Raw genomic sequence first — 15,599 nt, 5'->3', positions numbered from 1 at the left:
GATCGATATGGTGCACCATTTTCAAAGATGTGATGTTTTAAAAACATCGCATCTTTATGGAAATTGGAACCAACGTTTTTTTTAGAAGAGTCACAATTTTTCTGGAAGAAGCATCTGAAGAAAAGAATAAGAGTTTTAAAGTTTTTTTTAACATCTAAAATTTAGAAAAAATTATTTTTTAAAATTAATTTTGTTAAGTTAAAACTCCAACAATTTTTTATAAAAAATTTAAATTTAGAAAAATTATATAAAAGAAAATTTGGATAACTTATACTATGCAATGGGTGAGGTGTTCCTTAGACTTGAACCTCACTTAGCGTTAATAGTATTTGTCTGAAGGAACTACAGTGGATTAGATTTTGATCTAAGTCCTTTGATTCAGACTTCTACTTATTATACACACAGTACAGATTAATTGGGTCTTTATGTGGTTGTGCCATTTAAAGATTTTGCATTTGGTACCTTGATTTTTGTATGAGAATTTTATTAGGATTAGCCCAAGCCTCTAGTCGTGGCCTATATGACAATTTTTACATAGGTAAGTCATCTAAAAATATTTGTGACCTAATATCTTGCAGATTTTCTATATTGGACTCATTAAGAGCATAGCTCAACTTTTTCGGTATATATTTTTGACACTGATAAGAGCACTCATTATAAGGATGGAAGGAGATATATCATAAAAATTAAAAGATTGAAAAGAGTTTGCCTAGATCAACATGTGTGATATACACTGCCGTAAGAACTTGTTTCGCTCCTTACGTGTAGGTTTGCAATGATCTTATCTTTAAGGTACAATAATTTATCTCAGTCTGATCCTTCTCTAACGAGCATGATCGTTAGGAAGGTTTGATCCGACCGACTCCTTAGTTTAAAAGAAAAAAAAAAGAATTCTTTATTTTGTCTCAGAAAGTAGAAAAGTAGTAATTTAGATTGAGTTATCCAAAGTATTGGATCTAGGGCCTATATGTAAATTTTATTCATTGACTAATACATTGCAGCGTTTTCGAAGATGCGATATTTTAGAAATGTCGTATTTTTATGAAAATCGAAACCAACAATTTTTTTTTAAGAACCGCAACTTTTTAAAAAAAAAAGCATTTGAAAAAAAAAAATAAAAGTTTTAAATTTTTTAAAAATTTAAAATTTAAAAAATAAAACTGATATATTTATTTTTTAAAATTATTATTTTTTAAAGTTAAAACCCCAACTTTTTATGTCTTCTGACGCTGCGGAGCCCGGGAGAGGTTGAAGTTGCATACAGCTGTCAGAGTCTTTAGAGCCTTTAACGCGACCATGGCGGCCCACCCCCCGGCCTGCCTCTTACGTACAGCCGATTATTTTTTTTTTTATTTTTACCTCGCCCTAATGACCTGCGAAGAATTAGCCAAAAAGAGAAATTTAACTATTTTACGGAAATGTTCTCGCATTGGTGTGGCTGCCTAGATTTCATGCATTCTATAATGAGCTGCCAGTTTTAACCGGGCAAGGATATGGGCCGTCCAGCGGAGCCAGAATCCCTTGACCTGAAAGCTGAAAGCTGCGGAAGGCCAGAATTAAATGCTCTGCATAAAGTAGTCAACTTTCTTTGGCCGGGGGGTAAAAAAAGTAGCCAACCATTGCTGTGAGCCACAGGATTTCAAGGTCATTCTCATGTACCCACAGAGAGAGTGAGAGAAAAAAAAAAAAAAAGGCCCCTGCTCAGTGCTCACCTTTCCCCGTTCGCTCTCTGGCCCCAAGGTTACATGGTGGCAAGTAGTTGTCGTAAGCACGAATTCACGGCTCTCTTTTCGTTGAGAAATCGAGCTTTCATGACTTTATTTACAGAACCGAAGATAAGAATGGGGGGCAGCATTAATGCTCACCAACTCCCTTTAAATATTACCAACTCCTTTTTTAATTCTTGATCTAAGATACCAGTTTGGAGAGCTCGGCATTGCTGCAGCCAGGCCAATGAATGATAGGTTGTCTCGGTCCTCCGCTGCCAAACTATGTCATCATGTTCAAACCACGCGGTCTCAACATTAATTGCTATGGCAGATGGGATGGCCCATGGCATGCCATGTATCCCAAAAGTAAATCCGTCGAACCAATGTCAATTCAGAAAATTTATTTGCAGCTGTCATGTCATATTACTTTTTTTTTCTTTTTTGGAGGGGGGATAACATGTCATGTCGCATTACTCAGAATGGATAGGAAAGTGCGACATTTACTTATTTTTTTGGTTGGATTGCGACATTTGTTTTCCACAATAGCGCTCTTTAGATCCTGCTCGTGCAAAGCTTTTTGGGTAAATTTTGTGCAAAGTTTTGAAATAAAAATTGATCATACTCGACCTAGGTCGGCGCGCCATAACATATAAAAAGAGCTCGTGTTGGTTAGACATAACAATTGGCGACTGAGCTTGCCAACCCTTGCCGTTTGCTGTTATGGGAAGCCACTAGTGTTATTAACAAGGCGCTGGATTCTCGAAGAGCTAGCTGGGTTTGTCGAGATAGTAGCACGGTGAAAATGAAGCTATAATTTCACTAGGATGGTCTAAATTCAAAATATACGGACATCGGTTAAATACGGTGATCGGATATCTTCCGCCTAATTTATTTTATGGAATCGCTATCTAGCCTGCCGGTTACTTAAGGGATGCTAGTGTGATGTACTCACACATGAAAAGATTGCCACATTGGTGGGGATCCTCACAGATGGAGAGAGTATGAGTAAAAAAAGATTCTACCCGCATTGAACATTCTCCGGCGGGAAGGGGCCCAATGGGGGTTGCTACATGGGTGAGGTTCTCCTCACCCCCTCTTTCCATTTTTTTAGCAAAAAAAAAAAAAAAACTAGTTGGGTTTGCAGGAATATATATATATATATATATATATATATATATATATATATATAGCCATCAGAAAATGAGGCAATGTTTTATATTTTGTTAAAATTTAAAAAAAAGAAAAGCAGGCTTTTTTCATAAAAATAATTTTTTATATTTTATAAAAAAATCTATATAGAATATGAAAATATTTAATTTTCGCCGGCTGAAAATTAGAATTTTTTAAAAAAATTATTTTTAAGTTTTTAAATAGAATGAGATAAAAATATTTTTTTGGTTAAAACATAACATATATTTTACATATTTTTTTCAAAAAAAATAGATGCTCAATTAAATTTAAATTATTTTGAAATATGCCACATTTATATAGTCAACCAAATATATAAAAAATATTTTTTCAGATTTCGTATATCTAAATATTAATTTTCTAAAAAAATATTTTAAATAGAAGAATTTTCTCTTATGAGCCAATGATTTTTTTTTTTAAAAAAAGAATGACTTGAATTATGCAGCAGGCTCCTTTAACATGCTTGGTAAACTGCCTGTGCATGTGCTTTGTGTCCATGCGCTGCCTGGTAGTTCTAATCCGCAGATTTTTGACTCTGTTCCTTGGCTCAAATTAAGCCAGTTACTCTGTGGTCGATCAGGAAAAATTTATGGAATAATTCACTAGCTCAAACCCACGCTGTAGATTTTCTTTGTTTGTTTTGTGCTTTTAACTGATAAGTTGGAATTTCGGTAGTTAATTGAAGCGATGTCGCCCATCACCTACAACTTACATATTGGATTAATTAGTCCAACGTCAACCGGGCCAAAAATGTGTCACAGGCCTCGCACGTGGAACATATGAATGTGCCACGAGACCATTGGCGAGGGAGGGGGCACCGTAGGCGTGGAGTATATCATCCGTGACCATACTACCAGATCGATAGCAGCTGAGGGTCGGCAGATTTTTGACACGTCCATGGTATATGCTAAGCTACAAGCCACATGAGAAGGGGTCACCTATGCGAAGCATATGGTGGGGGCAAATCGCATTATCTTGGAGGAAGACTTGGCTACGATCATCGATTGGATCTAAAGCCAGAGTCGAAGAGATGGCTCTAGTTCGTCTCTCTACGATATTCGTAAGCTTTCTGACAAGGATGCTCTTCTGAGGACATCACACGTCTATAAGGAGACAAACAATACTGTTAATAGGGTGGTGGCCTTCTTCGTGATCCATCACTCTGTGGACTTCATTTGCGTACACTATGGATCGATTTTTATTATTATTTTTTAATTTTATAGGATGCATTCACGAGGGCACTCTTTCTTTAGCTATCTTGAAAAAACGTGTACTTATAATCATACACGTACCACCAGCAATATATCATCCCACTTTATCTCGCGAGTGACTGCGATACTGCTTTTGCGAAGCAGAGCATGACTGTAGGATTTGGAAAGAGCGACGGATACCGGAGGAGCAGGGTTCTGCTGCATTACGTGGGTTGCATCGCAAAGTTGCACATAGTGCTCGAAGGCCATAGCTTTATTAATTCTCTATGATACATATAATTTATACCATAGAGTTCAGTACAGTGCCTGATGGCTATTTTGCTTTGGACTATGCTGTATAAAAAGCACTGCAGGAGGTCATGGGTCCTACCAGAGGGCCAGAGGGCTTTAGTTATGTGCAGACAAACCCCCGAACAGTTCTTTTACCATGTAGTATCATGGACTTTGTTGCCATACACCAAGCATGTATCCACCAACTTTCGAGTGCCCGCGATGGACGTCCCAAACCATCTTCCTTTTAGAAATACTATTTTACATAAAATAGCTCGCGAGAAGATCAAAAGAAATTCGGCCGGAGCGTCTCGCCTGCTCCATTGCTCCATTACGCCTATAAATACTACTCAGAAAGCTCGAAGTACCGATCCGAGAGCAAAGCCATTGGAGAGAGAAAGAAGCAGAATGGCCTCCCAACCAGGTCCCCTCACTCAATGGCCATGGCAGAGGCTAGGAAACTTCAAGGTATTCTGCAATCTATCTTTGACTAATTATATGACTTGACTTCTCCACCTTCTCCCTCTCCCGCCACCCTACTTCTTTTCTGCACTGCGTTGGATACTCACCATAACTTCTCCTTCCTACTGTTTCTCTGCTTTGTGTGATGGAAGTACGTACTACTAGCTCCATGGGTGGCACATAGCATGCACAAGTTCATGGCAGACAGCGGGGAGCAGAGGGATATGACTAACTTTCTCATCTTCCCCATTCTATTGCTAAGGCTGCTGTACTCTCAGCTGTGGATCACCTTCTCTCGCTTCCAAACAGCAAAAAGCAAGCACAGGATAGTCGACAAAAGCTTGGACTTTGATCAGGTGGACAGAGAAAGGAACTGGTATGAAAAAATAAAGAACAACGCACTCTGTTTCCAGCGTTGCCTCTAGGCTTCAGTATTAGATTCCTTTTTTTAGTGTTAGAGATGTGTTGTAGAAAGTGATGGAGGACTGGATGGCAGGGATGACCAGATCATTTTGACCGCATTGTTCATGTACATGGCTAACATGGTGGTTCCAGGGGCTTCACATTTGCCCTGGTGGGAGACCAGGGGAGTGGTTCTTATCATTCTCCTCCACATGGGTCCTGTGGAGTTCATCTACTATTGGCTTCATAGAGCCTTGCACCACCATTTCCTCTACTCGCGTTACCACTCTCACCATCATGCCTCCGTTGTCACCGAGCCCATCACATGTAAGGGCTCCTCTCTCTCTCTCTCTCTCACACACACAGTCTACTTAAGGGACAACCTTTGTCTCATGTTGGAAAGCTAATTTATCGAAAGGATAAAATATGAATGATAATCTCATGAAGTTGGGTGATCGGCATTTTTAAACAAGAGAGTTGCTCATGGAAATGACGGATATATATTAGTTGTAGAATATAAAAATCAGCTAATTTTGAGCGCAAGAAATATAAAACTATTGAAAACGAACATGACCCAGGCCGCTTCTTTGTTCGAATTTGTTTGCAATGTTATTTACGGGACGAAGTCTAACCTATCATCTTTCGTCCTCTCTATTTAATGTTATGATTTTCCTTTCTAGCTCGTGTTCCCATGTACTCTATCATTAATTATGAACCTTTAGGTTCTAATAGCATGAGATGTTTGGTGGCCTCCATAAATGTATTTCTATTCTCTGATAAAGAATAACCTATTTTCTGGTAATTATTTTTTTCAGCACGATGGTTCTTGCTTGCTTGCTTTCGTTCTGTTTACATAGACTCTTTTTATTAATATGAACATTTTTTTGATTAATTACAAGGCTCGATCGAGCTTTAACAATGTGAACTTTTTAATATGGTGTGTCAAAAATACGGTCTGTCGATCATTTTCTTATTAGTTGTATTTTAATTTAAATGTTTATCTGCATGATAATTCTTACCTGTTCCTTCCTGACGGTGGCAGCTGTTATCCATCCATTTGCTGAAGAGTTGTCCTACTTCGTACTCTTCGCAATTCCTCCGATGACCGGGGTATTAACTGGAACGGCGTCCATCGCTGCAGTTGTGGGGTATCCCATGTATATCGACTTCATGAACTACATGGGCCACTGCAATTTTGAGCTAGTCCCCAAATGGCTCTTCGATGTCTTCCCCCCGCTTAAATACCTGATGTATACTCCCTCGTAAGTGTATATCATCCGAGCATTGGAACTATAAAGATTAGTTTTAGGTCCAGGACTCTCTGATCGCATATAAAAAATTGATCCATAGAGGAATATGGTGCAAAGGCTTGCTGAGATCTATATACAGGCTCCATGTCTTGATGCTGACATTTTAATGAGATGATGGTTTTCTGCAGGTTCCATTCCCTTCACCATACACAGTTTCGAACAAATTACTCCTTGTTCATGCCATTCTATGACTACGTATACGGTACCATCGACAAGTCTTCAGATGAACAATACGAAAGATCTCTCAAGGGAAAGGAGGAGAGGCCTCATGTCGTTCACCTGACCCACTTGACTAACTTGCAATCCATCTACCATCTACGCTTCGGGTTCTCCTCATTAGCATCCAAACCGTATACTCCCAAATATTACATGTGGATTATGTGGCCATTGACGCTTGCATCGATGCTGCTGACATGGATTTATGGGACCGCCTTCACTGCGGAGAGGAATAGATTCAAGAAACTCATTATGGAAACAAGGGTGGTGCCAAGGTACATCTTCCAGGTAAGAACTGTAATAAAGTAGGCTTATTTGAAGGTTGTGATCTGGGAAAAATTTGGATTTGATGGGTGTTCTTTGTGCAGTACAAATCATCGTCTGAGAGAGACGCAATCAACACTCTGATTGAGAAAGCAATATTGCAGTCAGAAGAAGAGGGAGCCAAAGTCATTAGTCTTGGCCTCCTTAACCAAGTAAGTTGGCATGGATTTAAGGACGTAAGTAAAACACTGCGCATTGCTGCAGTCATTATTGTTACCTTTCAGAATCGCTTTCTTATAGATAAAAATAAATATATAGCTATGGGCATATAGAAACATGCTTCATTTTGCTGTTTGATGATCTTCTAACTACGGACAGGGAAGTGCACTGAATGGATATGGTGAGCTCTATCTTAAAAGGAACTCCTTACTGAAGACAAAAATTGTGGATGGAACCAGCTTGGCAGTTGCAGTGGTTCTAAACAGTGTTCCCCAAGGAATCAACAGTATTCTGCTCGTAGGCAATCTTTCTAAGATGGCTTATTTCTTGTCTTTAACCTTATGTAAAAGGGGAGTCCAGGTAGATCAATTAGTCACAGCACCCCCTCCTCTCTTTTAGAGAATGAACATTGATTAAACATAGAAGTTATACTGCCGAACCTACAAACAGCAAATTAACTTTATTGTCCAACAGGTAGAGACGGTTCAGAAGGACAAATACGAGCTCTTGAAACTACAGTTGCCGCCTGAATTGCATGGTCATTTGGTGCTCTCTGATAGTTACGCTAGTGAGGTAAACTTTGATGCACCTTTCGGTTTTCTTATTATAAACGAATTTATCTAAACAATCCCGGTGATATTTTACAAAATTATGTCAATGTATTCTAACTACAGATGACTTTTTTGATTGATCAGATGGTAAACTAGGGCTGAGAATTTAGTAGAAAAACTTTATCAAATCAGTAAATTACTTCTACTCGAGCAACTTCTCCGTAGCAATCATGTTTGATGTCTGAAAATAAAGCTTCCTGCAAAAGCTAGCGAATGTAATGGCATGCTTTCATAATGTCGAAACTAGTAAACAACGCAATGAAGACCTACAATTCATCTCCTCTGGAGCAGATTTAAACATGAAATTGAATGACATGCAAATCATTCTTCCTTGTATGAACTATCTGTTTGCAACATTTATGGGTAAATATGGAGCAGTAATTATAAGCTTCTGATTTAAAGAGGATCCATGGTAACATGTTTCTTAATGGATTCAGGTATGGTTAGTTGGAGATGGAGTGACGGATCAAGAACAACTGAGGGCCAGCAAAGGCATTCGTTTTATTCCATTTACCCAATTCCCTCCCAAGCTGGTTCGCAAAGATTGCATTTATCACTGTACTCCGGCAATGGTGGTTCCTAAGACCTATGAAAATTTACATACATGTGAGGTACATTTAAACATCATACATGCATGAGCTAGTCATGTTATACATGCACAAGATTTTTCACTCTTCAACAGCTAAATAGTTTATATGGAATATTGGAAATTATATGAGCTTAGAGCTGCCTAACATAGTGAAATAAGATAAAAATCTATAGATATAATATAAGATCCGAGATAAGTAGCATGAAAGGTTGATTTTCTTCTTGATCGATGTGATGGTTGCGACTTTGACAAATGAGATCTTATAATAAAGAAATTATTCTCAAAAAGAATATTGGACTCCAAATTGGTGTCCAACTTAAGATCTACGAAAAGAGAATATCCAAATATGACATAATAGAGCTAAATCTTTTCTGAACATCTTATCATGTTTCATGTGTGAAATACATCTAATTTCTCCATTTCTTACAAATGTCTGTACGTGTTTTTTGCACGGCACTAAAAGAATTGGCTGCCTAGGAGGGTGATGAGTGCATGGCGTGTAGCTGGAATAGTTCATGCATTGGAAGAATGGAATGGACATGAATGTGGAGACACTGTTACCGGCGTCGAGAAAGCTTGGCATGCGGCTCTTGCGCATGGGTTCCTTCCATTTGAGGGCTGCAAACTTGGTTAATATTAGAAAAATATGTTCACTATTAAGTATATTTCCATAGCAAATACTATGTAAGATGTCATGTATATCCTGAATGGGGCTTGCTCGATTATATCTAAATAAACGAGCTGTTCTTCATTGTGGCAGGGTTTGCCTATGTAAACTTGTGTTACTGTTGGAATCTACGCTTGTCTTGGTCTAAATCTTTCTTTAGATACTGTGCAACGAGAGGTTTTATTCCCTTAGAAGCCGGAAGTAGTACGACCACTACTAGAACTACTCTACAAGAGGGAGTAGTTCAAGACGTAGTATTTAATAAATTCTGACAATGTTATTCCACACAAGTGTATGTTAGCTTGACTGATGCGTGGATTTTTACAGTGGTTGTGGGACGACCTAATATTACATTCTGCTAATTATAGAAGAACTATTAGTTTTTACTAGTCGGTCATGCATGTTAAAGGCACTCGGGGTGCAGGGTCTGGTTCAAACTACAAAAAGTTGTGTGTGTAATTATTATGTTAGATAAAGGGTTATGTTTTAAAAGGACCTAATGTTAAACATGTTGCCATATTAGACTGTTGCCATATTAGACTGTTGCATATAGCCCCGTGTAATCCTATATAAATAGATACTGCTTTCAAGTTCCCCCCTACATGGCTTTAGCTAAAGTTTGTTTCTGATCATAAAATGTCGGAACCAAACAAATGGAGTAGAATATCACAAGAAGTATCAAATCTATGCAGGGTTGCTTCCTGAATTCTTTTTGAAAACTATAATGACAAATATCATAATAGGTTTGGTATTTCGAATTTTACAGCAAAACTCTTTCCAGTAATAGGTGGAACCTAATTCCAACTTGATCATGACCCGGATGCTCCTTTACTGGAACCATCGACATGGCCCTTTATTTCCCTTTTCATATATTTTGTAATTTGTTCAACAAAATCCGGCATGGAATCAAATCATCATGAATCTTAAGTCCAGTTTATCTATCTACAAAATGGTCATTAGTTCAATCTTCTGTGGAGTATCCTAAAGAGCATAACGTTTGTTTATGCTAATATTACTTTTATAACATTTTTTTTAGAACAAATTATTAGAATCTCATGTTGAATTCTCGTTCACCAGTACCAATACTTGGTCTCCTCGCTCCAACTCAAAATTATGGACAGCAGCTAAAAGTTTGCATAAGTAAAGGATCTAAAAACTATTGTTAAGCAATTAAGCCGCAGATTCTCCATACCCCAATACTGGAATATTACGCAAGGCTTACTTCATGTCGGATGGTAGCTATTCTTGCAGTTACCATCCAAAATTTAACTCAAATTCAGAAGTACTTTTCTTTTTCTGAGTAAAATAAGACGTGTATATTTTGGCATTGTCCTGTTCCTGGTCCTTAAAAACGAAAGCCATCCTCGGCCATTTCACGTATCCTTTTTCGGTTTGGAGTTTACTTAGACAGGCTAGTTTTTTCGTTTCGAACATCATATCCGGATTTCCCTGGTAGGTTTTTTTTTTTTTGACCCGGACGTGACCGAAATATTTGGTGAAGAAAGATTTGGAACTTAGAGTTAATTTATACTCGTAGTGATATTAGCTCAAAGACTTCTAACCCATTGAATTTGGAGTAAATCCTTTTCGAAGGAAGATCGATCTAGACTGTCTAATAAAAGTTCTAAGAGAATCCAAGCTTAACCTATTTTAAATTAAACATAAATATTTTAGATTCTAAAAAGGTTGTGGAAATCATGCAGTAACCTTAAACTTGACTAATAGCTTGAGGGTTAGTTATGGTAAGTATACTTTACATAAATTGAGGATAAAAAGATCTAGAGGTTCTGTTCTAGTTCTACTTGAAAATTTGAAAATTGGATTTTTTTAGTCCCAATGCAAAGAGATATTTTAGTCAGAAATTATTTAGCGGTCTTAGAATATTTGATGGGTTAGATCAGAGTGTGTAACGAAAGTCTGGTGGCTTGAGTTATTTTGAAATTTATTAAAAACAATAATACTTTGATCCAAAAGGTATTATGATAGAAGACTTGAATTAGTTTTCTAGTATAGAAGAATGTTGTTGATTCTATGAATAATCTGGAGGTAGCTATGTAATTTTCACTAATGGGTTATTCTACTGTTGACAATTCTTGGAAGAATCTTGAGCATCTTAAATTTAACATTAACGGATTGATGATTCCTTGGTTGGGCTTAGATTTGGAATGTTTTAATATAGATCTCTTACTCCTAGCTCTAATATTGTTAATCTATCTATTTGAAAGGGTTTAAGATTTTTCTAGGACAAAGGTTGATAATTAGATCATGGGCGAAGTTAAGAGAAGAAAAAGGATTATAGATTATGAAGAGCATTTGATGCTAAAGCTTTCTCCTATTTCTATTAAGCGAGGGCAATTAATTTTTGAGCAAAGAATTATGGCATTTAAATCCAAAGTTGGGACGTTGGCGTTCTTTTGAAATAGATCAAGAGAACCTGTTATGAATTATAGATGAAAAGGATCAAGTTTTGAGATGCCAAGACTTTGTATGTCATAATTTTTTTTGTCAAAATCTTGCGAACAAGCACTTTGAGAGGAAGACTATTTGAAAGATCAAGGATGACATGATGGTTGGGTACTTTCAAAGTCTGTGCCATAAGTAAGTTAATTTTGAGGACCAAATTATTTTAAGGGAGGAGTATGTAATAACCTGATTCTTTTTTGGGCTCGTGGGTAGGCCCGAAGTAGCCAGGCCCAGCCTGACCCCAACTAGCCTAGTCAATGGGCTTGTGGGCCGGCCCAAATAGGTCGGGCTTGAACTTGATCCATGCTCAGCATGTTGGGGATCGGGGAAGAAGACCCGGCTAAGAGTCTTCTTCCTTCCGATTTCGGCAGAAGCAGTGATTCCCCGAGGGCAATCCTAGTTTGATTCAAACTCAAGGATCTTCACTATTTAGTTCTCCTTCGCCTTTGATTTTCTCCACCCAAATCGTCGAGAATCATTGCGATTCAAGCTCTTCTTCTCCAAGCCTTCTCCTTCGATTCGTCACCGAAAAGTGCCATCGAAACCCCGCTAGACTGAGATGAGTGTCGTCTGCCTTCCTCTCCTTCTTTTTCTATGTTTATAGCCATCTTTGCTTGGGTTTGGGTTGGTTAATCACCGAAATTTAATCCGTAACAGGGGTGCCCTATTTTGGGGCCTCTTCCTTTTGTTTTCGCCACCATGGGCCACCAAAAAAAGGCCGAGCCTTGCCGCCCTTGAGGATATGGATGGTTTATGAATTAGTTAGAAGTTCTTATTTGGAGTTATATTCACATTATTTTGATTTATTTGTATAAATTAAGTATATATTTATTAAAAAATAGATTTAAAATCATATTTTTATCTTTGTTATTTTCTAAAAAAATCTTCTATCTTTTTTTATTTTTTAAAAAATATAAATATAATTATAATATTATAATTATATTTTGCCGATGTGATTGTCCCGACCAATCCATCCATCTAGTACAATACAGCTTGCAGCTTGCATATGCTTAATTTAAAGTTAATATTGCATAGTAAAGAGCAAGCAATGAGACAATCAGACCCCTCTGATTGGCTTGATTCCCTCTTCCAATCACGAGAAGCGGTTGATCGCCACTGAAAAGCATTCGGTTCGCTAGATGGGGAATCTTTCTGGCTGATGATGGTAGAACCCACTCGGAAAACTCAGACATGGGAGGACGTCCAAATGACTGACCAGCGCTAGATGGATGTTCCCTAGGGTCACGCGCAGAGGATGCAAAATCAAAACCTTTTTTTTTGTTTGGAGGGCGTAGTCATGGCCTGACCTTTTCTGTACAAAAGAGGAAATCTCCTAAAGTCAAGCCAGAGAAATTTCGAATCCAGGCCACAGGGAGAGCAGTACAGTAAGTTCTTCTATGCACTGATCCTCTTCCGTTCACTTTCAGGAGAACAAGAACATCATTTCCTTCTTTCTATAAAAGACAACTAAACCAGGATAAAAAACCAAAAACTACACATTCTCAACCCCTTCTGAGCCGCTCTCACTTATCGACGCATTAGTCTTTCCAGATGAACTGGCATTGAAGCAACTCTGAAAATGGAGTTCACGAAGGATTGACTCGATTTTTTTCAGCGAAAGGATATTAGAATCCTCCGGGCGAGGCAGTGCTATGACACCTTGTTCGTAAAAGCGAGCATAACGATAGGGATAAGAAGAAACAAACCATCGATCAAAATCATCCAATACAAAAAACAAAAGCACTGATGTAATGAGGTTTGCTAATAATATAATAAATAAAATATTATATAATATATAATATATATATATATAATATTAATATATTAATATATTATATATAAAATATTAATATAATATATTAATGATATATTGATATACTATTTTTTTTTGGTTGTACCTAGGAATAATTTTATTCTTTAACTTTCAACCCCAGGTCAGTGTCTTGGGTGACCTTAAATTTCCAACCATAAAAACACTGGTTTGAAGGGCGGAGATGGTTTAGGACCACTCTATATAACGTAAATTTGTTATGGTGTAATTAAATATAGTGATCACGTTTTTTTTTTTTTGCCTATATGATTTAATTTTGAGATGATTACACTTTGCCAAACACCCTTTACGCCCATCCTTTTTTTGAGTTAGGCGGGTAGTTGGCACAGTATTGCAGGTAGCTGGAACGCTGTCTTTACGGCAGCAGCTGGCACGTTGCATTTTCCATTGGCGGACCCGAATTAGATCGACGAAGTCGTACTCCATGCATTCACTATTTCGTCCATACGATGACAAGCGATAGTGTCATATTTTGGCCGGTGCCTGCTGAGGTCAGGCCTTTGACTGATGAGGTGTATGTGTTTTTTGTGTTTTTTTTTTTGGATTTAGCATTTTGTGAATTAATATTTTAAAGCTGCAACGTAACTTTGACTACTGACCACTGAGTACTGTTTCTTGCTTTAGAAATTATGTATTTTTTTATTGATAATATATATGTCCTACATGCGAAACCTTTTCTCTTCGCATAAAAATATCTCTATTCGTACAACGAAGGCCCTCCAACGTACGGTTTTCTTGCAGTATCCGGTGGCTGCACTGGAAATCTGGAATATAGGAGAATTGTTTGAGTGCACTAATAACTCTTCTTAACAACCCAAAGGGGGACCAAAAGCGATAGCTGGTCCAAATGCCGCCCTTATTCCATCCCGGCCTTAGATCGAGTGGCCTTGTAGCAGCTCTTGAGTGTCCGTCATGCTTCAATCAAGTTAGCAGTTCCATCAATATAAAATACTAGGACTTCTATGGCTATAAGGGAAAGCTACATGTTTGAAATCAGGCAAAGTTCAAGACGATACAATTGATGCCTTAGCCCCTTTCCCACCTTATTTATGATGAAACATTAAGTAACTATGAATCCACGTACAAAGGGGTGGCTAGGCTAAGAGATTACATAGAAACTCTCCAGTAATTTGTTGGATTGCATTGTCACGTTTCTTTCTCCGGTGGTTAGTAGTTAGAGCATTTTTGTGTCTTGAGCTTATACTAAATACGATTAATTTAAATCTCATAATATTTTCTAATTTATTTGTTGATAGGTCTTACAGCGCCTTGCGAGTGCTATTCCAAAACCAACTCAACTCATAGAATATAGAAAAAGGAAATTGATACATTTACGACCAATTCATTATTTCTGCATTATCTCTGAATCAATCAAGGCTGAGTACTATTTCTTGTTTGGAAATTATGTATTTTTTTATTGATGATGTATATGTCCTACATGCGAAACCTTTTCTCTTCTCATAAAAATATTTCTATTTGTACAATGAAGGCGCTCCAACGTACAGTTTTCTCGCTGTATCCGGTCGCTGCACTGAAATATAAGAGAATTGTTTGGGTGCACTAATAACTCTTCTTAACAACTCAAAGAGGGACCAAAAACGATAACTAGTCCAAATGCCGCCCTTATTCCATCCTGGCCTTAGATCGAGTGGCCTTGTGGCAGCTCTTGAGTATCCGTCATGCTTCAATCAAGTTAGTAGTTCCATCAATATAAAATACTAGGACTTCTATGGCCATAAGGGAAAGCTACATGTTTGAAATCATACAAAGTTCAAGACGATACAATTGATGCCTTAGCCCCTTTCTTGGAATATTCTCCACCTTATTTATGATGAAACATTAAGTAACTATGAAACCACGTACAAAGGGGTGGCTAGGTTAAGAGAATACATAGAAACTCTCCAGTAATTTGTTGGATTGCATTGTCACGTTTCTTTCTCCGATGGTTAGTAGTTAGAGCATTTTTGTGTCTTGAGCTTATACTAAAGGCGATTAATCTAAATCTCATAATATTTTCTGATTTATTTGTTGATAGGTCTTACAGCGCCTTGTGAGTGCTATTCCAAAACCAACTCAACTCATAGAATATAGAAGAAGGAAATTGATACATTTAGGACCAATTCATTATTTCTGCATTATCTCTAAATCAATCAAGGCTAGAGTGATAATTTTTTTTAAAAAAAATCA

The 15,599-nt window shown here is 37.5% G+C and overlaps 1 protein-coding gene across 1 annotated transcript; it reads left to right on the top strand.

The window, feature by feature from the left end:
* Positions 1-4,721: 4,721 nt before the first annotated feature.
* On the top strand, positions 4,722-9,267 carry LOC103711898 (very-long-chain aldehyde decarbonylase GL1-6-like). The gene is made up of 10 exons (XM_039114990.1): positions 4,722-4,846; positions 4,993-5,216; positions 5,337-5,569; positions 6,285-6,504; positions 6,681-7,056; positions 7,137-7,244; positions 7,411-7,611; positions 7,726-7,824; positions 8,300-8,473; positions 8,915-9,267. Exons 1-10 carry the CDS (start codon positions 4,787-4,789, stop codon positions 9,083-9,085), a joined length of 1,866 nt encoding a protein of 621 aa, XP_038970918.1. The 5' UTR covers positions 4,722-4,786; the 3' UTR covers positions 9,086-9,267.
* Positions 9,268-15,599: the final 6,332 nt, after the last annotated feature.

The sequence above is a fragment of the Phoenix dactylifera genome, chromosome 17 (genome assembly GCF_009389715.1).
Source record: "Phoenix dactylifera cultivar Barhee BC4 chromosome 17, palm_55x_up_171113_PBpolish2nd_filt_p, whole genome shotgun sequence".
Classification (NCBI taxonomy): domain Eukaryota; kingdom Viridiplantae; phylum Streptophyta; class Magnoliopsida; order Arecales; family Arecaceae; genus Phoenix; species Phoenix dactylifera.
The sequence above is the reverse complement of the archived record's forward strand: the minus strand, read 5'-3'. Positions and strand labels throughout refer to the sequence as shown.

What these genes read in the sequence shown, in the direction of transcription:
- LOC103711898 (XM_039114990.1), top strand. Translation starts at nt 4,787, where the DNA reads ATGGCCTCCCAACCAGGTCCCCTCACTCAATGGCCATGGCAGAGGCTA. An exon ending in AGAGGCTAGGAAACTTCAAG is followed by an intron (nt 4,847 to 4,992) that starts GTATTCTGCAAT and finishes GTGTGATGGAAG; the next exon opens with TACGTACTACTAGCTCCATG. An exon ending in CTGATAGTTACGCTAGTGAG is followed by an intron (nt 7,825 to 8,299) that starts GTAAACTTTGAT and finishes TAATGGATTCAG; the next exon opens with GTATGGTTAGTTGGAGATGG.